The sequence below is a fragment of the Poecilia reticulata genome, linkage group LG22, assembly GCF_000633615.1.
Source record: "Poecilia reticulata strain Guanapo linkage group LG22, Guppy_female_1.0+MT, whole genome shotgun sequence".
Lineage (NCBI taxonomy): Eukaryota > Metazoa > Chordata > Actinopteri > Cyprinodontiformes > Poeciliidae > Poecilia > Poecilia reticulata.
In genome coordinates, this window is record NC_024352.1 from 18,429,522 (window position 1) to 18,452,644 (window position 23,123).

The 23,123-nt window shown below is 40.2% G+C and overlaps 1 protein-coding gene across 7 annotated transcripts in view; it reads right to left on the reverse strand.

The window, feature by feature from the left end:
- esrrb (estrogen-related receptor beta) overlaps positions 1 to 23,123 on the reverse strand; it is a 58,769-nt gene that overhangs the window by 13,815 nt on the left and 21,831 nt on the right. For 5 of the 7 annotated variants that reach the window (XM_008400283.2, XM_008400280.2, XM_008400281.1 and 2 more), the window contains 4 exons: positions 21,884 to 22,293; positions 14,581 to 14,706; positions 6,029 to 6,139; positions 5,467 to 5,628 (listed from right to left, as the gene is read on the reverse strand). In XM_008400283.2, coding sequence (XP_008398505.1) covers positions 5,467 to 5,628; positions 6,029 to 6,139; positions 14,581 to 14,706; positions 21,884 to 22,293 — 809 coding nt within the window. Of the gene's footprint in view, positions 1 to 5,466; positions 5,629 to 6,028; positions 6,140 to 14,580; positions 14,707 to 21,883; positions 22,294 to 22,888; positions 23,011 to 23,123 lie in introns of those variants that run through there. The other 2 variants (XM_017302605.1, XM_008400278.1) reach the window with 2 other exon arrangements.

The following is a 23,123-nucleotide window of genomic DNA, read 5'->3' on the forward strand; positions in this document are numbered from 1 at the left end:
TCTCAATCTTCCTCAAGTTTTCTCCAGCGCCTCTTGCCTGGGTTCAAGCCTCAGCATCCACCTGATTGCTCAATCTATCTTTATCCCCCATGCTGAAGCCTACGTCAGAGGGTAAATTGAATATACTAAGAGCTGTCTGTTGGTGTCTATATTTAATAAAGTGCGCTGATGAGGTGCTGATTTATCGCTGGGCAGTATTCACACTCTATTACAAGGAGATTACGCAGCCTGAGTGGGATCAGGCTGGCAACACAGTAAGTAGATTTTACAATTTAATGGCAAAGAGAAAACGGGAACCCTGATGGAGGGGGAGGGGGCTGCTGGGAGAAGGTGGGTGATTAAAGCGCAAACACGACAACATACAAGAAGGTGTGATCTCTTTTCGACATCGCTGCCTCTGTGTTAACAAGTAATGCGGCAGCCACTTGTCTGTCAAACGCAGGGATTCAATAAAGCACAGATAATGAATATTCCCAAAACACCAGCGATAAATAACGCAATGCGGTCTGATTCATTACCTTCTTCTGGTCTAAATCTAATACAACTAATGCGGAAACACCTGGTGTTAAGAAATAAGGAATTCGTTTCTAAGCACCTAATAAAAAAAGATACAGTGCTCTGCAAAAAGCATTCATGTCCCTTTAAGAATTAAACTCACAGCTTAATGTGTTTTATTGGGAGCTTATGTAATAAACCAAAACAAAGTGTTGGGTAATTTAAAGTGATACATTATTTATTTATTTATTTTAAAAAATTGCACCTAAAAATCTGAAAGGTGTGGAGAGCAAATTTTGTACCACCACAAATACCACAAAAAACCTCTTGTGGGCAAAGTTGACATTGATATTTTTGCTTTTTCTATTCCGACTCTCAAGCCTTGGCAGATGTCCTTAAATTTGCATTTAGGTCCAGATTTTGATTGCACCATACCACCACAGGAATTTGATTTCCACCATCCCATAGTATCTCTGCACTTAGGGTGTTTGTTCTGCTGAAAGTGAACGTCCACCTTTGTCTCAAGCCCAGGACTCCAGGATTGTCCTGTGTTTAGCTTCATCCCCGTTATCTCTGACCAGCTTCCATGTCCCCACTGAACACAAACATCCCCAAATCATGATGCTGCCATCACCATGTTTCAACATGGGATGATGCACAATGTAAGTTTTCCACCACACATAGAATTTTACATCTCGGCCAAAAATGTTATTTTATACAAGAGCACCTTCTATCACATTTATGCTGAGTTCCCTACATGACCTGCAGCTCCCTGCAGCTCCTCCAAAGTTACCCTGTTCATTTTAGCTGTTTGTATAATTAATGTTTTTGGCCTTTGAAGGTTCACAGTTGTGACCACCGGTTGTGGTGCATTCGGTTGTGGTCTGTTAGATATTGAACACTTGGTTTACAACATTTACAACACAATCACAATATGTCATGAAAGAAATGTTGTGGTTTTATGTGAAGTAAAGTGAACAATATAACCATTTTTGGGAGACACAGTACACTTGTTTTGACTGATTTTTGTAAATGTTAAAGTTTAGCTTCTAGCACTAAAAGGCATGCATGCCAGTTTTACCACAATAGAGGAGACTCCATCCAGGATAGTAACACTCTCAGTGTCAAGGCGGTTTTAGTGCACTGAGACTGTGAGTGTACTTAGTTCCTCCGTAAAACACCTGGACAGGGTGGAATTGAGCTTTATGTGATGGAAATGGGCCAAAGGGGCTGCACAGTGCACTGCAATGTGTGTCAAAGGTTGTTAGCACCTTAGGAGCAACAACCCATCTGTCAGCATCCCTGTAACGCTGCTCCTGCTAACGACCCCAGACCCTCTTCAGGGGGCTGCAGACTGTGCCTCATGCTACTATTTAAAGAAGTGACTGAAGTGTCCAAAGGTTCTGCTGTGATTAAGGGAGAACCAGAATGAAGGCAGGGCTTCTGTTTGCAGTAGCAAACAGATGTAATGTACTTTTAGTTTAATTAAATCCATCAATTCTTCACCTAGCAAAAAAGTATTCATACTTATTGAATTCACAACCCTGAACTTTAATGTATTTTAATTTGATTTTTATTAATGGACAAACAAAAAGTAGCAATAGTTATAAGTTGGAAGGAAATGTGCATAATTTAGCTTCCTTTCCTGACAGACAGGTGAGGGAGAAAGTTGTGGGTAAGTTTATAAAACAATATCACAAGATTTGCAAATCTCTAAAATCATGCATATGTCATTCTGACATTTCAAAGAGCATCCCACAACTTCAAATCTGACAAGACAGGATCATTCACTTAAATTGACAGGTCAGCCAATAAAAACATTAATCAGTGGAAGCATTTAAGAGGCCAGCGATAAGTCTTGGAGGAGCTGCAGAGATCCAAAGTGGTGTCAGGTGGGAGAATCAGTAAAAGAACGGGGTTCACGTTCCTGCAGGAAATGTCCCTCTGTAGGCAGACCACCAATGTAAAAGATTTGATCAAATCACATGCATGTTGTAAGTATGCACTAGTCAAAGTCCAGATCTAAATTTAATTTAAAATCTGTGAAAAGACTTGGCATTTTCCTAAAGTAATCTGACAGTTTGAACTATTTTTGCAGGAAAAATAATCTTTTAACATGGAAAGCTGATGGAGACAATACACCAAAACACTTCCAGTCAGAACTGAAACAAAACAAGGTTCAACCTGACTCAGGTGGACTGAATATGAATGCATGCCACACTTTGCAGGATGAAGTTGTCTTCTCAATTTGAGTTATTTCATTGTTGTCTACCTTACAAAACATTAAACATCCATTAAAGGTGTTTGTAAAGTGACAAATTAAAGGGATATGAATACTTTTGTAAGGCTCTGGATGCTGAATCATTTTTATGGCTCAGAACGAAAGCAGACATTGGACTTCATCTATACGACTGATACAGCTTGTTATCCTCCACTTGCCCTCCCATTAATGTGCAATTGGGCCATTCTTCTCCACATTACGCCACTTTTCAAACACATTTTAAAATGTTCTCCGTTAATAGACGAAATTAAAAATCAACTGGGAGATGCTAAGTGCCAATTTTTCTGACATTTATACTGTTGAATTTGAACTTTAGTTATTGGCCCATCTGTAAGTGGCCTAATAAGTGTGTTCTACTTCATTATGAACTGTTAATCTTTTTAATTCCATCGCCGAAGGCCACAAAAATCTATCAGAATACAATCAGCACTTTTTTCCTGTCTGGTCCTGCAGTGGAGGAGGAGAAATATAGCAGGAGATGAGCGTGGTAGGCTGCCCCGGGGTACCGCCGGTGCATGGAGTGTTAGCGCATGGAGTCTCGCTCAACCAGTGAACCGTCTCTGATCAGGTTCAGCCATGTACAACTCAATTATGCAGCCATTTCATGGCCAGAGGACACCCACTGTCCTAATACAAACGCCACCTCAGGGACAGATGCAAACCAAGCACTTAGTAGAAGCAGTTCTTTTTTTTTCTTCTTTCACCTAAATGGTTATCTAATATAAAAAAACCCCATTTGATTCTACAATGAAAACATTACGAAACAAAGGTATTAGTGAGAGTCTGTATGTGTTTACAAGGAAGGAGATCAAAATAATCTGCTTACAGGCTATCATCTCACAGGTAGTGCAGATTATTCAGTGTAGCCTTTAAGTGGCAGACACCTGTGCTAATTTAGGAACAGAGCCATGGGCTGGAAGTGATGGGTTGAAATTATTATAGTTAGTCAAATCACAGAAACACTATGAACCTGTGCACTGCCTATTAACTGCACTACGGCATGTAAGATAAGTGTAAGCAGCTAACTGTGAAATATTTAGAGCACAAATAATAAATTGTAAAACAAATCCGTAAAACGCGTAAGTTTATTTAAGGTTTCCTCACTCTCTTTATTCTTTAACAAAGGCAGTGTAGCTCTGCTTCCAGCCCTCCACAATCCAGTGTCATGGGATTTTACAGAATGTCTGCGGTGCTGGCGTAATTTTTGGGTCACATCGATGGGAGTGTGTTATCGGGTCAGCTGTGATCCAGTCCTGACTAAGCTCCTTGGTAAAACTCTCAGGCTGCTGACCATGCATGGCCATGTGTGGAGTGATCCAAACAGTTTAGACGTGTAAGGGACCGGAGCTGAGGCCAGGGCCTGGGAGCATATCCACCTCTAATCTCCTTACTATCAGATCTGTACCTGATTAATACCCTTCCTTCTGAGAAGTTCTCTAATACCTTTTCAGCACTATATAAAAAAAGGGTCAGCTTTATTTCCAGCTGGTTTGATTGAAATAAGTTCTCTCAATTTACTTAACCTGAATTTAAATGATCTCAATAACTGACAGACATAAAATAAAAGCACGCAGCTGCTTGAGCTTTCCTGCACGCTGACAGCTGTGTCCCTGTTCGCGTTATGCTGATGAGAGAAGGGGGTTATGGAGTTGCCGCTGAGGGACACTGTCATTTAGTCTGTTACTCTTTCGCGCTTACAGCATCGTAATGCTGTAGAGTTATGGGGGTCAAGCGCAAGATCAAGCAGAATCTGCCTGGGTTGCAAAAAAAGAGCGACTAAACAACATGTTCTCTGTCAAAATCAGAGGAAAAACTCTTGAAGGAAGCAAAATCTCTGCTGACGTGAGGCGGTGTATTCTCAGTGGTGTATCCTTAATTCAACAGCCTCTTATAACCTAACACCTCGTCTATCACGATGTCTATGGGGCACGGAAGAAACATGATTATGCCTATCAATAATTCAGGAGATGTGTGTGCGCTCCTGCTCTCTGGTGCATTCAAGTGTGATATGATGTCTTATTTGTTTGGGCAGGTCCCAAACTTTGCTTTAAATCTCCAACATTTCTCCTTCTTCAATCAGTGAAGGGATTTTAGACGCATTAATTCAAGATGTGTTTCTTGCAGAACTCTGCTAAGTGTTCGCCTTTTCAGTCCAACAGACACCAGAAGGCCAAGTGGGCTGCTCTCATTATTTTATGACATGCTTACTTTTTCATGCAGAGCAAGTTTATTTATCATTGCACCACTCATCAGATAGTGTATCAAAGTTCTTTATAGGAAAATAAAGCAACAAAGCTGAGGTATATTATATTAATAACAAAAGATATGTTAAAAAAATAATAGCAGAAAAAAAGCAAGAAAAAACACACAAATTGAAAACATAATTTAACAAATCATCTTCTATAGTTTCACTGTCATTCTGTGTAACGAGGGGATGATCTCTAACACTGCAATTTTGGAAACAAAGGCAATAGCTTCTGTATAAATAGGAGTGACTCGAGATAAAAGCTTTGAGGAATCCCACATGCTTTGTGATTATAGTTGAAAAATTACAACAGTCTGTCAGGTAACAATCAGTCTTTCTACAGCAAAAGAGAATAAAAGTAAAAGAGTTAAATTCAGGGTAAAATGTGAGAGAGAGAGAAAGAAATTAGAAAAATAAGACACAGCAAGAGGGAATGCTTTTCTACCTGGGATGTGTTTGGCCCAGCCAATGATGACCACGAGCTCGCGGTCAGCCAGGTCACACAGCGTGGTGAGAGCCTTGATGTCACTCTCTGGCATGGTCGGGTCAGGCATGGCGTAGATCTTTTCTGGCTCGGCCACCAACAGGTGAGACACTATCTTTGTGACTGAAAATAGAAGAGGGGGCAGCAGGATGTCGACAAAAAGAAGAGGTCAGAGGCTGCAAAAGCTCAAAGGACCACAAAGATGTTCAGTGTTGATCATTGTGACAATATAATACACTCAGAGAAACTGGTGCTTCATTCATTGAATGTTTGTGGGAAATAAAAGAGAAGCTGCGATTGAAAATGCGTCCTCCAGCATTCGGTTGTATAATAGCGGTCACCTGCTCAGAGACTTAACATAATTCAGCTCTGGCCGGAACAATACATGGCCTACATTTCTGACCAATGATCTCTCAACTGTCCAAACATGGGAGTGACAGGGGAGCATGAATCTGGCCTGGCTTTACCTGGAAGCTGACTGGCTGGATGAGGGGCGACGGGTTAGTGATGGAGCAGTACTCACGAGGCTTTTTAGTAGGAGGGGGGAGAGTTAAGCCCAGGTATGGGTTGTTTTCTGTGTCCAGCCTCCGCTTGTACTTCTGTCTGCCCCCTCGCACGCGGTCCAAACGAACCCCTGGGAAAGAGAAGTCAGAACAGACGCCACATGAAAAGTGTGTATTTTGCTTGGCAGACAGAATTGAAAGAATATCAAATATATTGTCTTGCAAATGTATTCCCACTCCTGGAACTGTTTCACATTGTGTCATGTTACAATTACAGACTTCAGTATATTTTATTAGGCTTTTCTAGGATAAACAAACACAACTCTACAAACTCTACATGTTTTGACTGTAAGGTTGGTCAGTTCTTTTAAAAATTTAGCTTGGAAAAGTATTTTGAAAATTGGTATTTTTTTAAGAAAGTAAGGCTTGACCGATCTGTTCATGCCCAACCGTTTTTCAAGCAAAGTTAAGCATCAGTAGATGTGTTTATGTACCCAACTTTCACTGTCCAACCTTATTTTCACATTGCTTAAACAGAAGGTAATATATTTTGTAGAGTAATGTTTTTCTTGGGGATAATTGTTGAGTGGAAGGAAACCTATTTATGGTTTTACATAAGTGTGGTGTTAATTTGTATTTATCCTGTGCGAGTCATGCAAGTCTGTTAGAGTATATCTCCAGCTTTGCAGATCAGGATGCTGAAATCTTTATTTATTTTTCTTCACAAAGTCACACAGTTGGGCTGAATTGAGAGCATGTGAAGGACACCTAACATGGCGGTTGACTTTGACTGGTCCCTTTCAACATATGGATATTTTCACCCAGACAGCAGCCATGTGTCAAAGGTTGCTGTCCAGCTGGAAGTTGGAACTCCATCTCAAGTTTTTTTTACCAGCCTGTGACAGGTTTTCTTCAAGGTTCCTTGCACTATTTCTTTTTTTAGCTTCAACCATCTTGCATAATACTGCTTGGGATATGTGTGATACACAAATGTATAACAGGCTTTATTTTTCATTTCAGAACAATAGCTACTTTGTGTTGGTTTTTCACAACAAAATACATTGAATGTTGTGGATGCTAAAATGGAAAAGTTAAAGGGGTATGAATCTGTTTCCTACACACTGCACATACAGACATTATATAGGTCAACAAAGTGAAGACATTTTCAGTAAAAAGTTCTGGTTGCTACTTTAAATCAAATATTACACTCCTTAGATCATCTGTACGAAACATAGTTTGTCTCTTGCTTGTGCATAAGTGATCAAAAAGCACTGCATGGTGGCATATGTGTGTTGAAATGAATTCCTGAACGAGTACACGCGAGTGTGTGTCTGTGCGGATGTGTCAGAGGCCTTGCTACCTTCCCATATGTGGCCCATGCCTGGCTGGTCTACTGTGACACAGCTGAGCCCAGAGCAGGTCTAAACATATGAATATTTAATGCAGGGTCAATGATCTCACAGACTGGCCCTCTAATTATTTAGCTTTTGGGGTGAGGCAGGCTGCATACTAATTAGCTGCCAGTTACCTGCCTCTTTGCTCGCATCTGTGAGCTCAGGTGTGCTCTCCTCCACATCCACAAAACAAAAACCACGAGCTCCGAGCAGAGACGCAGCCACACACATAGCGTACAAAGCTCCCGCTGTCATACCGCAGATAGATAACTGGGTATTGCTTTCCCATAAAAGACCCCTATTTCACCCCTCTTTCACTGGAGCAGCATGGGGGCCTTATCACCCCCAGCCACACCTAGGGGGCCAGGTTGCACACTGATACTGTAAATGTCAAGCAAGCCTCATCATAACATAAGTTATTTATTATCTCATTATTTGATAAGAATGTTTCTATTCGGATGTCTTTTCTATTCTATTAATTTTCAACATTGTTAACATATTTCATAGACGCCGCTCCTTTTCTTTTTGATATCCCTGAGCAGGTATTTGGTTATTTAATGCAATTGCATGCAAGCATTTATATCCTGCATCCTCATACTTGTGTGTCATTGCGACTGTGAAACCTAAATCTTAATCCTGTCAAGAGGGAGAATCCTTTCAATCTGTATACGTAATGTAACCCCCCTCAAACAAATTTAATATTAAAGGATGGATGGGAAAAGGCTCAATGAAATGCTCGTGGTGGAGGAGGAGTTAATTTGTCAGCTTCCTGCGTCCTCTGAGTGAAGAACGCCCGCAGCCAGAGCACTTCCTTGATGATTTCATCACTTTATAACAGGGAGGACGGTGTCAAATCCGGACATTGTGTGGCCACTGCAAATGAGCCTAATACAATTTACCCATCAGCAAGTGCTCTTGGAGAGGATGAGTTTGGATGTGCCCCACGCACAAACGACTGGAGGTCGCTCGGTGAACGGGAGGGAAGGAGAAAAATCAGATGAGCAGGACAGAAGTGATGGCCTTCATTTAGCAAAAAGGAACTCAACAGCAGGTTTATGCAAAATATCTAGATTTGTACCTCTTACGTGACATGACCAAAGCTCTTTTCTCTGCTAATAAATGCAGGTCAGTGGCATTAGAATGTATTACAGTGTAATATGTCTTGATAGAGTATTTGTACCTCTGGAAATTCTCCACAGTTTGTAACATTAAAACCACAAACTTCAATGTATTTTACTGAATATAATCCTGCAACTGAAAAGACAGTCATCCTCTCATCGGTTCAGACCAGGTTTTCTATCCTGACTGCACGATGTTGCCACCACCTTCAGTTACTGGTCGGATACTGTTTTCAGGGTGACGTGTAATGTTGGTTTTTGTCCTCTCTTTGAGTTGCAGGCTGGTATTTTGAAATCCTGCATGCAGTGCAGGTCTCATTTAACCGGAGCACCTTCTTCTACATGTTTACTGTGCTCTCTACATGGCTTATGAAACATGAGATTTGTAATGTTTTTGTTTTTTTCTCAACATTGTCTTCCTTCTTTTCACCTTGCTGTAAAGACTAGATCTGTGGATCACATCACCCTCCTGTCAATCTTGGTCGGTCTGTAGTTACGTTAATGGACGGAAATGTGCTCAGTCAGATGTGCAAAGCTTTGCATATTTTTTTCAGATCTAAAGTCTTCCCCATAACTTTCTCCCTGACCCGTCTGCTGTGCTCCTTCGTCTTTGGTCACTTTGATTCAAATTAACAACTATGAGTTGTCTGAATACTTTTTCAATGCAGTGTAACTGTATATTTCATTTTTTAATATAAATTATTTGATTCCCTAGAAACACAAATCTGATTAGGACTGTCTTTCAATTTCCTGACAGTGACAACCTACTAACCTAATTACCCCAATTTCCCAACAGACATTCATCTTTCCCGGCAAGAATAGGGGAAGCCGCCTCCACACACATACGTCCACGTACACACACCAAGAAGACATGAAAATCTTATTTTTCCCCAACATACAAACAAGTATGCAGCGGCCTTTTTTTATTAGAGTCCATTTGTAGCTCAGGTAGTTTTTATTTGAGCCGTGGAAAACTCCTGTCATTGTCCAAAATGATGTCACCACTTTCTACAGTTTCTTTCAGCTCTCCTGCAGAGTCGGGCTCCTGCCAGGTGACTGCGCTTCGGATCTCCGTGTTTCTCTCTGCCAGTTGAGCTGTGCGGCTGTGTCAGCCGGCGATGGAGGGTGGATGGGTGCCTCTTTTAATTACAACAGTCCAGGCCATAATTAACAAATGGTGACAGGAATTAAAGCTCGGCTCTAACCTGTCTCAATTTACTGTCCAGATATTAGCAGAAAGGAAGATGGAGTGATCGGAAGTGTTTTGTCACATTTATATTCATTCACTTGGAGACTGTAGGGTGGATTTTTGAAGGATTTTGAGGAGTCTGACTGATTGGTCTGTTGTGCTTCCTCCATGGGTAAGCAACAATGGAGGTATAAATGTGCAAAAGTCTTCTTACTGTTTTAAGTACAGTGCAGCAAGAGTCGCAGCGGGTGAGCTCGGGTATCATCTCTTCAAAGAAAGCTGCTTGTGGAGGGGGCTTTTGGCCAAGGCGGCTGGCATTCGCACACGGATTAACGCAGGCCTCGAGGTGGGGGCCGGGGCCAGCTGACCTAGGGCTCTTCTTTCCCTCCAAAAACAATAATAATCCCCCTTCAAGCACACTCCTACAAAAGGGCCTGTCTTCACTCACTTTGTGTGGCAAGCTATGGTACGGGCCCTTATTTTGAGTCCCTCACCTGTTCGGAGCATCTCTCCATTGGGGAAAGTGTCAGGATGTCTGGGATGGTTGGCAATGCCAAGGGGGGCTTAGACAGACCCTATTTTAGCTGGGAAAATCAGAAGGCCACATGGCAAGGCATGGTGAACCTTGCCTTTCAAGGAAGCTGCCACGCTAAACTGCCGTCAGCACTATTTCAAAGGGCCCCTGCTGCCAGCTTCGAATGCTTGCAAGTGTGTCACAGCATTTTTAATCAGGAGTGGTGATGAACGAGGGTAGCGGAAAATTGTCACACATTGCCCCCTCCCAATCTGATGACCCCCAGAGGCTGCCATACTGACACCGTCGCCAGATAGTCCATTTGCAGGTTAGCCGCAATATCTAGCTCAGCTAACATCCTCGCATAATTTCAAAGAGTAACTGTCACTTAAATTGAAATTCAGTTCTCAAATAAGAGATGTAAAACATTTTTTTTCTTGTCTTACCCTCATTCACCCTTGAATATTATATAACTTTCCAATATAATTAGKGTGAGTTTGTTTGCAACTAAGCGACAAGAAATGTCCTGTCTTTCAAGATCACATCACTGTTCAAAGAATAATCTGAATCATCCCATTACATTCCAATATTTACACAGAATAAGTCAGTAATTAGAATCCAGCTGTGTCATTTAATCTCAGCATGAATCTAAGTTTGTTAGAGAACATTAGTGCATCCAAATATCCTAATAAAAAACTAATGCAACAGCACTAGCAGAGCCCGGTTCAATTCACTGTCCTATAATGGCACATAGAGACATCTTTTGCACTCTGCCGTAGTTTTTGATGTAGGGCATTGTACCTGCAGCATCGCTCCTTTGGATGGAAAGATGGAAAGGTTGGGAGGGGGGGCTCTTGGAAACTGTGGAGGAGCTACAGAGGTCTCAGCTCAGACAGGAGAAAAGAGAAAGACTTTTTCTTTCACTTATCTTCCACTTTGTGTTGGCCTACCCAAAAAGACCCCCAAAGAATCCATTAAAGTTTGAGATTGTAACATGTCAAAATGTGAAAAAGGTCAAGAGTATGAAGACTTTGGCAAAGCATGGCATTTTCCAGGCCGTACAACCACTTGGAGACAATAAACTAGGCAAGCAATTATAGAACTGAAGTGCTTCAGCATTTGTTACATAAGGACAGAGTTTGGTCTGCATGTAGCCATGCATGTGGCGGATTCTCCATGTGTAAGTGTAAGTGAGACGCAGCGAAACGAAAAGAGGAGAGCAACTGCCACCAAATGATGTCAATGTAATCTCTCAATACTATCTTGTCTTCTCTCTTGCTCTAAGCTCTGATCCGTTTCCATTGATCAGAGCAAAAAAACCTGTTGCCCCTGACATTTGATTCTTGTATCGATCACTTCCTCCTTTATACAGTCAAAGGAAAGTGCGGCGACTAAACATGGGGTCCAGGCAGGGCTCTTGTAATTCCTGTAATCTTGCTGCTGATCTTTAGCAGACCACTTTCCCCATATTTATCGTGCTACACTTTCAGATGTTAAACATTTAAAATAGCTTCAGCTACTGTAAATGTAACACGAGAAATATCGTTTATGTTACCGTCCGAAAACTTCTTTGCTATTTCAAAATGCATGAATAGTTTATTAAGATATATTTAGGTGATATTTTCCATGTGTTGACACAATGTGACCTTTCTTCAGTAATTAAAGTAAGCGGCATCCTCAGTCACATGAACAGTGGTCATCTCCACATGATGAGTCCGGCCGCGGTGTTGAGCCCACGGCTTCAGAGAGCTTACAGCGGACACAGGCTGTGTGTTTTTCTTTCCCTTCAGTTTCTATTAAAGCCCTAAAACGGATCTGAAGAAAAAGATCTACTGCACTGCTATCCATAAGTCACTGGAAATGTTTTCAATAATTCTAGCTGAAAAATCAATAAATTATGAGATAACTGCCCCGTTAATCTTCGATCACCTTCTGACAAGAGCTGTAGCTTTGTGATGAGGAGGACTATGCAAAAGAGGAGAGTTGTTCTCATTCTGCTAATATGCTGAATTCACAGAAGACTGCATTAAAACCCAGGGCTTAGTCGGAATATTAGTCGTGAATATTTGAGTTTAACACTCTTTTTACTTTGACCTGACACTGGTCATTCATTTATAGCCACAGCCACATATTTTTGTAGTCTCTTATTCTCCAGAATGATATATTGGCATAAATTTTTCATCAGATAGTAATGCGATTACTCTGTCTTTCTGGCACTGAGGCTTTATCTGGCCGCATGCAGTCTAGGAGATTCTGTTACTGTGCAGCAGATCCATACGGGCCACAACTCTGGATCCGGCCGCTGACTGAATATATATGCATCTATAAATCCTGCTGTCCAACGGCAGAATAATGGGAGGAAGGAAATAGGGGACTTTTGACGTAAGAGTTTAACAGATAATTTAAAAGAATAAGTTTTAATCTGGGTGTTGGATAATACAAGACAAAGAGCAACTGTAAAAAAATTTTTTAAATTAAATTGTAATTTAATACCATTTAGCAAATATCACAAAATATTTATCAATTGTAATTGTATGTGCAAGAAGGTAAAACATTTGTCAAATAGTTTTTTACATATCATGCAATCTCCACTGAGAAAAATAGGCTGTGGTCAATATTTTTGCAACTTTGGCTTGGTAAAATCACATATATTTAGAAATGTGAAAAAATGCAGTGTTTGTTAGTATATAATTCCTGCCTTTGATAAAATAAGAACAATAGATTGAAAGTGCAATACTTTTCAAAATGTGGCTTCTTGCTTAACAAAAGTCCAAAAAAGATGTTTGGATTTTGCATCATTATAATGGATCAAAAGAAAGTTGCAAATCTAATTTTTATACAAAATATATAGTCAATTCAATAGAGCTACGTAAACCGAATAAAGTTTAATTAATGCATACAATTCAATTAATATTCTACTTTGGTTCCAGTTTAACACAAAGCTGTAAACGTTTTGTTTATGGCATGAATTAATAAAAGGTGTAGCAAATAGAACAGGGGATGGTTGATTGCATTGACTCAATTTATTCCATAGACACTGTGCAAAGTATCAGTACCAATGAGAGTGAAACAAACCCACATCATGCTGCTGCCACTTCCATTCTTGGCAAGCCAAACAGCTCGATCTTTCACCTTCAAATTTTAGTCTAACCTGAAAGTGTTTTTAGAGTAAGGCTCAGTTTTTTTGGTCAACACCCTGTCACTGTCATTTCAGCAGCTTACATTTTTTCACCAGCTTCAGTCTTGAAGGGTTTCTAAACTTTTCTAGACAGACTGTGTTAACAAGTTTCATTTATTCTGATGGTAACAGTTGTGGTCGAAAGAGAAATTAGGACACAATGTGATGCTGCAAAAAGATGGCTAGTTTTGGAAAAAGATAAGTCAGACTAAAATTTTGCTTTGCTTTGGGAAAGATCTCGCTAATTTATACTGTTACATGTATCCACTTATATCCACTGATAAATATGGAATACATTTAAAAGTTAAACTCTAAGATTTAGTCATAAATTTCCAGTCAGACTTAAGCCAGAAACTTGGTTTCCAAGGGACTTTTTATCTTTACCAAATATTAGTAAGGTTGTAAATATTTGAAAATTAATTGAAGTTGTTTCCAGTGTCATCTTTCTGCCATGAAAAAAAATGAATTCATCAAACAAATAATTTAAAAATGTAAAATGAATACAAATACTAATATTTTCAATCACGATCGACATGAACGTATTTTTATCTCATTCTGAAGTATTATTTTCCCTTCTAACAAAGCAGTGAGAATGAATAAAGAAGTCAGGCAGGTGAGGATGTGTAATGCGGTGAAAGCAGAGAGGTTCCTCCCCTAAAATAGCAGCCAAGGCTGAAGGTCTCAGGGGGGTTCGGCTAGTGGTGATATTTAGTGGGAGAGAAACCGTGGCCAGACAAATCCATCTGGAGCATGTTTAATTGTCACTGAATTCCCCGGTGGCATGACTTAAAAAAAAAAAAAAATCCACAGGAAGAGAGCTGAGATGTTCGGAAAACATTTAGTGGATCAATATGCCAGGGAGAGCTGAGACTGTGGCGAGCGTGTGCTGAGGGACCCGGCGTGAGCCTTTCCAAGTGGAATACTGTTACATTTCTGTTACTCAGACGGCAGGAGCAACCTATTCAGCATATTTCTGTCCCCAGCTCAACTGCACATTATTTACTGCTGTGTAGGTAGAGGCAGGACAAAGGGCTGTGTTGTGGAGCACAAGAGAAACTCAGCGGGCTGATTGCCGCAGCAATCAGGGACGTAACAAAGCAATTATCCTGACCGTGAGGGGTGCGATGTTAAGAGATGTTTTGCATGGATGTGTGTAAAATTAATAAAAAATGTTCTTACTCTTCTTACCTTCTTTGAGCATCCCCACTTTGAGGCATTTCATGAAGCGACAAGCCTGACATGATTTGCGTCGCCGCTTTGTGATCTCACATTCGTTTGTGGCAGGACAGCTGTATTCTATGTTACCTGGAAAGCATAAAAAGGAGCAAGTGAGTATGAAAACATTATCAAATGTGGCTACAGAGTGATGGAAAAATTATTTAAAAAATAATATAATTAATTTATAGTGGTTGCCAGTAAAATAACTATAGATGTCTTATCTAAATAGTTGCTGGTATCAAAAGTATGCAGAGTTTAAAAAGTTCAAATAAGCATTTTTTTTTTTTTTTTATAAATCATACATTTTTTGCTTAAAACTCCTATTATTGAGATGCATGAGAAATTGCCAGAGCGACCAGAGTTTTCTTCAGCTGTATGGACCACAGCTCAATGTTTCCCCTCCCCCACATTTTGTTACACACTGTAATACATTTGGCTAAAAAATGCTACAACTAAAGATGTGGAAAGTAAAGATTCTGATCTTACCATGTGTGCTGGCATACTGGAAAATGCATTAAGCAAGTCTAAACATGTGGATGTGTCATATTTGATGGTGCATTAAGTCCTACAATGTCCATGAAGAATGAGTTTCGCTGCTCATGTGTTTCTGGTTTGAATAGTGTGTGTGAATTTGGATGAAGGGTGTAGCATCCATAGTATTAAACTGTCAGTACAGGGCAACTTACTATTTTGCTGTAATTTCCATATTGAAGGAGATAATGTCTCAATGTTTTAGCAATGCCCCAAGTGGTCAGATAAGGGTAAGCACAATTAATCAGAAAGTAGGTCATGCCATTAGTTTCACTTTTGGTTTTAAGCATCAAGCATTCTGAGGTGAGAGGATCAGGGAAGCTATTGCACTTACATGAGATCATGTAATGTTAGTATTGAGGAGTTGCTGCAATACTTTAGTAGCAGTAGTGCACGTGTGGCATAGATAACATGTGACAGAAAGGAGCACCAGCTGTAAAGAGCGATGCGTGTGAGAGTGACGTTTGTGTAGTTTTGATATTTTAAAGTGAGAATCTGTGAAGGTATACGTCATGTTGCATTGAGTTTCTATAAAGGTGAAGAAATCTAAAGTGGTGAAAGGCTAATAGCTAGTCAGACTGAGCCCTGGTTTGAAATGGGAAGTCATTAGGATAATAAAACAGTGAAAATGTAGACATTTAATATTCACTATTAAAGTGTTGTACAGGTTGATTGTGAGTCTATTTAAATTTCTTAAATTAGCAAAAATGTTCTGTCTGTTAAAGTTTATGACCCAAAGAATTATTTACCTTTCTACAAACTGATTTCGATACAACATCAGACAACTACAGAAAAGAAAACTATTACTGACAGGAGGCTGGCTACCTATAGCCAATAACCTGTTTAAACCACCGGCTTCCTGCTGTTGTGTTACTCTGTGTGGAGCAGAGAGACAAAATCATTTCATATTCTCCACTATAAGCATTTGAAAAATATGTTTATATTTAGTAGTTATTTAATCTGTATGTGTGGAGAAGACCAAGTATATAGCTCAAAATGCTAATAAACAAAAACAGAAAAAATTACAGCATTTTTCTTTATTTAGGAGCAGTAGGAAAAGTTGCTTTAATGTTTTAAAGAAAGGTATTTTGATCAGGCACTACCTTTTTGTTCTAGATTTTTGTCTAATAGTGTATAACTGGTATTTTTACTCAAGATTATCATTAGGGAATATCATACCACCTCCTACCTAGCGGCCAGGCAGCTCAGGTGTTTTTTTTTTTTTTTAGTGAGTACCTTCCAGGACTGACGACCAAAGGGCAAGGAGAGGAGGAGCTAAAGCGCCTGGGTAGGGAGAGGGGTAAAGCTACAATGGTCCTTAAGGACCGTTCAGTAGATGCCGCCCCGGTTCTACACTAAATTGGCCTCATTAATTCTGTACATGTCCCCTCCAGGCCCCAGCGTGGGCCTTGCACCCCCCTTGTGCTCACATAGGCTCTGCTTCTGCCTCAATAGCAGGCTAGAGAGCCAGACACACTGCCCCTGACCACTTTACATAATACTCCTGCAGACCCAAACCTGTTGTTACCACTGTTGCTATTGTTGACTATTTACATAGTGTGCAGCCAAGAGTCCTTATGCATTATTCAGCTGCAGCATCTTGAGAAAGAGTTTCATTGCTCCACAATAAAAGAGCCTGCCCTGCTCTAGCATTAGTAACAGAAAGGGCAGGATATGTAAGGCAGTGACTCCATCTCTGTGCGTCTCCCTACATTTTATTGTATTCTGGGGGCTTTCAATAGTGGGTTTCAGTGTAATAGTTGCTTCAAGAATAGGAATTTGAATCATTTTCTTGTCCTAAGTGCACTTTTAAGCTTTAAAGCATCTGACATTGACATTTTTATAAACTTTATGTTTGTAATTTTTAAACTGGAGTTGTACTTTGATTCTCAAACATGCATTTGAACTGCATCCCAACATCTATCAGCTCCTCTGACCCTTACCCTACATTTCTGTAAGGAAATTGTGTAATATTCCACCAGCGTTCCTCCGCTAGCCCTTCAACACCCTTTGACAACTTATGCAATTATGTTAACATTATTGGACAGATCAGGAGGAGGGTCCCAAGATGTTACAAATAATTAGAAATTCCTCTTTTTATCTGGGTTAGAAATCATTATGCTAATTCCCATCATCTCTTTGGGGTTGGGGTAAATAAAGGTGTGAGAGAGGCGGCTGATGAGCTCTGATTGCGTTTCCTCAGTCTGTTTTTCTCTGTTGTCATAGCAGAACACACCATAATAATCCAATTCATTTCCCACAAGGCGGGGGGAGACAATCAGTGCCGTCCTGGAGGGACTTCATACTTTGGTCTTTTGTGTTTCTCTATATACACTACCCAATCAGTACATTTCAAGTTAACAAAATAAATTAATCATTTATATTAAAACAAACACATCCATGTGTGTCTTAGGTCAGTTTATTGGCCAAACACAATGTAAGGTCGTGTATTTTCACACCCAGTGGCCAAGCAAGGCCTTTTTAACGTCACAGAAACAAAAACAAACACGCTGCTGTGTCCACCTGTCCTGTTGAGCTTCTTTCTCATCTGATGTTCTGCTCAGAGGGGGATTCGGATCTCTCACTGCAGAGTAAAGAGTGGATTAACTAATTCTTCGCGTCTGTGTTTGATTTATTTTTAGAGCGCGGATCGTTTGGGAGTCACTACACAAACTGTCTCAGTGAAGCCACAACATAACCTAAAATAACCTTCAACTTATCAAGCCCTAAATTAGTTATTAATATACATGTAACATGAGTGTAAGGTACTGAAATGATGCAATAAATCAAATGTTAAATTTATGGGTATGTGGTGTGGAAAAAACAATTCATTGTGTTTATATTTAGAACTTGACATGATGAAGCCAAATAAAGCATAGAGCTTTCTGCAGCACATTAATTATTTCCACTTGTTTTAACCCTTTCCCTGATAAATCTAATAAATATTTAAAGTAAACAAATTTACTCGTCTGAGTTAACCTCTAGTTAACAAACGAAACATGTTAATGGATTCACAGTTTTTCACTATTTTAAAGTAGATTAAATATTTTTGGCATCTTCTTGCACGTCCTTGCTTTTGAATTAAGGTTGCCACGTTTCAGAAGTGAACACAAGGGACACCCATGACAGCTTCACAGGGTCATGACCACCACTGCCCTCAAGTAGAAGTAAAAGGTAACTTCTACTTAAGCTTTCATTAAGTAAAAGTAAAAAAGCGAATAACAGAGGACTTCGTGGAGTATTAGATGGACACTTAAAAAAAAAAAAAAACATGATTGTTGAAAGAAGCACAGGTGTTTGTCTGTAGGCAACCGCACAACTTTTCTTTTATTTTAAATGAAAGATATTCATAGATATTTCCAGAAAAAGGGTGAAGGTAACAGGAAGGAAAGTTTCCCCTCCACAAATGAAGCTCGCTGAGATGAAGCATTAACCCAAAAGGTCATGCCCAGGTTTATCTGTTTTCACAGAGGTTATAGTTTAGTTACCAATAACATTACAGGGTGGAGAAAAAAAAATATTTCCCTCCTTTTTTCTCTCTTGATAAGTATCTGTCTCAATCTATTTTATGGCTTTTCAGGACCCATGCCAGGGCACAGAGGGGGAAAGTCAGGTCTTGTAAGTAAATTACAGTAAAATGGCAGGTATTTCTCATCAAAATCTAAACTGACTTTTACAGGCTTACTGTCAAGGTCTATTACTTCACATAAAAGAGGGCCACCGAGTTCAGTTGGTTTTCAAGCAATTTTACACTTGGGTTCAAAATGGGAAGAAAACACGTTTCAATAAGGCATCTATGTTTTTGATTGGTGGAGCACGTGAGACGGGGAGATGGGGGGCAATAAGGGGAGCAATGAGAGCAGAGATATTTCTGGGATGGATGGAGATAAAGGTTGACATTAATTTGGGCCCGGCCTTGAGTAATGCAACTATCCCTACGTATAAGTTCAAGGGGCCTTTCACTATATGAATAGGTGACAGAAGATGGATTTGCCATCGGCTGTTGTTGAAAGAAAGGGGCAACAGCTGAAGACGCAGCCAGAAAGAGAGGGATGGCAGAGAATAAGAGCATAAGTCTGGCAAATATTTCAAAATATAACTGCGATAGCCACTAAGAAATTTTTAATTTGCTAAGAGGTATATCACAAGGTGAGCACAAGGTGATGGAGAAGCTGTCATGTACATGCTTAACATTAACTTATCATGTTTGCCCCGAGTCTTATCGAAAGAAATGTGATAAAGGCCCGCGAAAGACAGCTCCTTTGTTTTCCTCTCATTAGGAGTGGGCCGTCTCACACTCCACCCTTGACTGCCTCGTTATTCCTTTAATTAATCAGTTCTCATCAACAGCACCCTCTCTTTCTTTCAAGGGCTCTACAATGTGCGTTTTACTGCCTCTGTTTTTCCTTCAGCAATCCTGTGTGTGTTTCTTTTATCATTTCAGAAGGCTTTCACCTCCCTCCCACCCACCCCAAAAAAAGTATCTCCGTCTTCCTGCCTCCTCTGCTCGGGACCCCTGTCTGATTATTATGCCATTAAGCCTCCCCTCCTCTCCTCTGAAGGAGCAGCAGGGTCCCTCTCCAATCTAAAGAAGTCCTGGGTTTTTTCCCCCTCCTTTCGCTGAAATTACCCGGCGACGCGTGCCTGAGTTTCTAATTGGCATGCCCATCCCTGGAGACAGCCCCCTCCCTTCCTCCTAATGAAAAGCCTCGGCCTTAATTACACTTTCCAAACGCTGATTGTTATTGACAAAACTCCTGTGGCTCGGACAAACGACGGCAGATTAGCTCCATTACAGGCAGCCCTCCAAGAAGAGAAAGAGAGGGATTTCAAATCGACAATGCAAAGTGAGGGAGGAAAAAAAAAGAGGAGCGTTCCATTTTTTTCCCCCTCCTTGTACCTTGCTCTTAATTGTTTGGACCATTGCTCCACTTAAGACGTCTCTTTCTTTCCCCAGTGCATCGTTTCTGTTCAATTGTGTTGCTGTCAGTATACTTTTACTGAGGGGACAAAAGCTCAGTTATGCTACTTGAGAGAAAATGTTCATCTTTTGTCAACAGACAGGATTGCTGATGGCAGCATGAGTAAACAGGAGGATTTGGCCTAATGCTTTTGTTTGCCTGCAAAAGGTACATAGACTGTCTAAAGCTGATAGGGCTGCAAGGTCCAAAATCAACACTTAGCAAGACAGACAGACCTGCTCTCTGTGTAATTCCTGCAATCATTTGCTGATAAAAATTTACAGAGGAAAATGGATGGAAGGCATAATAGGAATCTCGATTTGGCTCATCTACCTTTTCTATTTGATTTTCCCATTGCATGTATTCCACTGCTAAGCCAACAGAGCTTAGTCCTGACCTGAGCAGCTGTGCCTGTTGTGCAGATTTTCTTTTTCCCGGCTCAACAATATCTTTCTCCTCCTGATTAATCTGGAGCAGAGCACACAGTTTCACAGTTGGGGGTCTTTCATTGCCTCTCTAATGAGAAGCTGCAATACATTGTGTCTTGCAGATAACCAAATCAGTCCCTATGCAGAAGAAATACATACACACAAACAGGACAGGAAAAATAAAATATGTTTTTGAGTCTCCTCTCTTTTGCGTTTGGGTAAAAAAATAAAATAAAATCTGACCTCTGTGGGATAAGTCCACTGATCATGACAGATGATGCCAGCATAATCTCTCTATGTCAAAGGTACCCCAGTTTCTGTTTTATAACAGTTACGGATACTGACCGTTTTGTTCCACGTTATTTTGTACCTAACTTTGTGGGTCATCGCCCGTTATTCCTGCTTTGATAGGTGATGATTTAAAGTAATTTTCTATGATCTACTGGTAGTCTCATGGATAATAATGTCATTTCTGACTCCGATGAATATTAGCAACCACTGAGACCCTGGATTTTAGTTTGATAAGGTGTTACAATTTTTAAGTTTGGTACTTACATAGTCATAAAATGTTCAAATTTCATAGAATTGAAATTACTGTTATTCCACTTTTTAACGATTGCTGTTCTAATCCTCTTTTTTACCCCTAGATTCTCATGGCACATGACAGATTGTGACCCCTGGTCAAACCATGACAAGTCCAAGCAGCATCATGTCGCAATATATTGTTTACTGGAGGTGCATCGCTACATTTCCTCACAGTAGACTATGTCATAATACAGAAAATTGTTTTAATCAGTTGTCAGTGTGAATTAAAAATTTTTTCCCTTGTACACACAAAACTTCCCTGGCCACATTTCTCCAATTTATACCCTAAAAGTCTGGATATGACATGACCAAAACTACAAAAGCATAATATGGTAGGTGGGTGGACTGAAAAATCTCTCCATAATTCTTCATACTTCAAGTCCTTATATGCTTATCAGAACCACGTATCTCAACTAATTCATCAAAATCCCTAAAGAAATCAACTGGTTTGAAATGTGAAGTGCATGGATACAAGCTGGAAATTAACAGAGAAAATAAGTTAAGGGCAAACTGACTCAAAGCCTAACAGAAGACAAGTTTACATTGTATTATATTTAAAATAGTAGTAGTTAAAATATTTTAGGCTGGCAATATGAAAAAATATATATTCTCCACTAGAGGTATTAAATGAATCTCTTTCCTTGAGTATGTTTCAGTGTTGCTCTGCAACCAGAGGTTTCATGTATGTCAGGGTGTTTTTGTGTCTGTTGACGTGGCAACATGAGATGAAATAGCAGTAGGGGAGAGTAGGGGAAATACCTTGTATTGTCCTTTTAAAAAAGGCTTTGCAGGCCTCACAAGAAGCTACCCCATAGTGATACCCCGAGGCTATATCTCCACAGACCAGGCACAGCCTCTTGGGGAGGGAGTTTAACATGTATTCGCACTTTATGGATGAGTCCTCCATGATGGTGCTGGAGCAATCGTCGTAGCGCTTGCGGCAGGAGCCGGCGCCGAGCCCACCGGGGGTGAACATGGGTGGAGAGTCCAGGCCGTTAGAGTGGCTGTTCATGGTACTGACATAGCCGCCGCTGGCGTCCGAATTTCCGCTGGGACTGTGGTGGCTGACCGTGTCGATGACGGAGGAGGGGCTGGATGGCTCTGTCTTGATGTAGGACCCACAGCTGGACGGTAGATGCCGTTCATCAGCGGCCATTCTATTCAGCAGCCTTTATAAGAGGTGATGGGGAGGCAGTAGGAGGAAGGTTGATGTGGGGAAAACAAAGAAAAGAGGGAGAAAGATGATTAGCAGAAATAAATTTAAATTAGGAGTACAGTAAGAGCTTATCAACAATTAAACAAGTAACTTTTCTTGTTAATCGATCTGAAGTACAATTTACAAAAATCCTTACAATAACTAAGATTTGTTTAAAGATTATTGCACAATATAACAAGAATAAGAATAAGCTTATTTTCAGTCGCCAAACTGTTCCATACACACAGATGAAAATTTTTCCAGTCATTGAAAACAACATCTAAGCGCTAAAAGTAGCATCTTCACTTTTTGGTGTTGCTGCTCACATGGGACTGAAATTCAGCTTTCAGTTTCAGAGAAGTGTGTAGAAATGTAATGAGGAAGCACAAAGATATAATAAACTATTTTAAAAGCCATGCTTCTTATTCTTAGGCCAGAAGGTAGCAAAACCTTTAACAGATAACATGAAGCCTGTATGGAGTACAACAAAGCTGCTCTGTTTTATCCTTTTTAGCTTAAAAAGTCTGTCAAGCCAGTGAACACACTACACCATATCAGATCACACTTACAACACTCTTTGGTGTGGAAACTGTTACTGTGGGAAAAAACTCAAAGTTTGCCATTTTTATTCTCAAAGATAATAAAGTTGAGATCAGAGGAAGCACAGAAATGTATAAGACTATGAAAATGAAATTGTACTTTCAATTTGTTGAGACAAGTTTGCCGTTCATGCAGACTGCTAAAAAGCCAGATAGAGAAAGTATTCAGCAGATAACAGGAAGGCTGACCAAACTGTGTATGTAA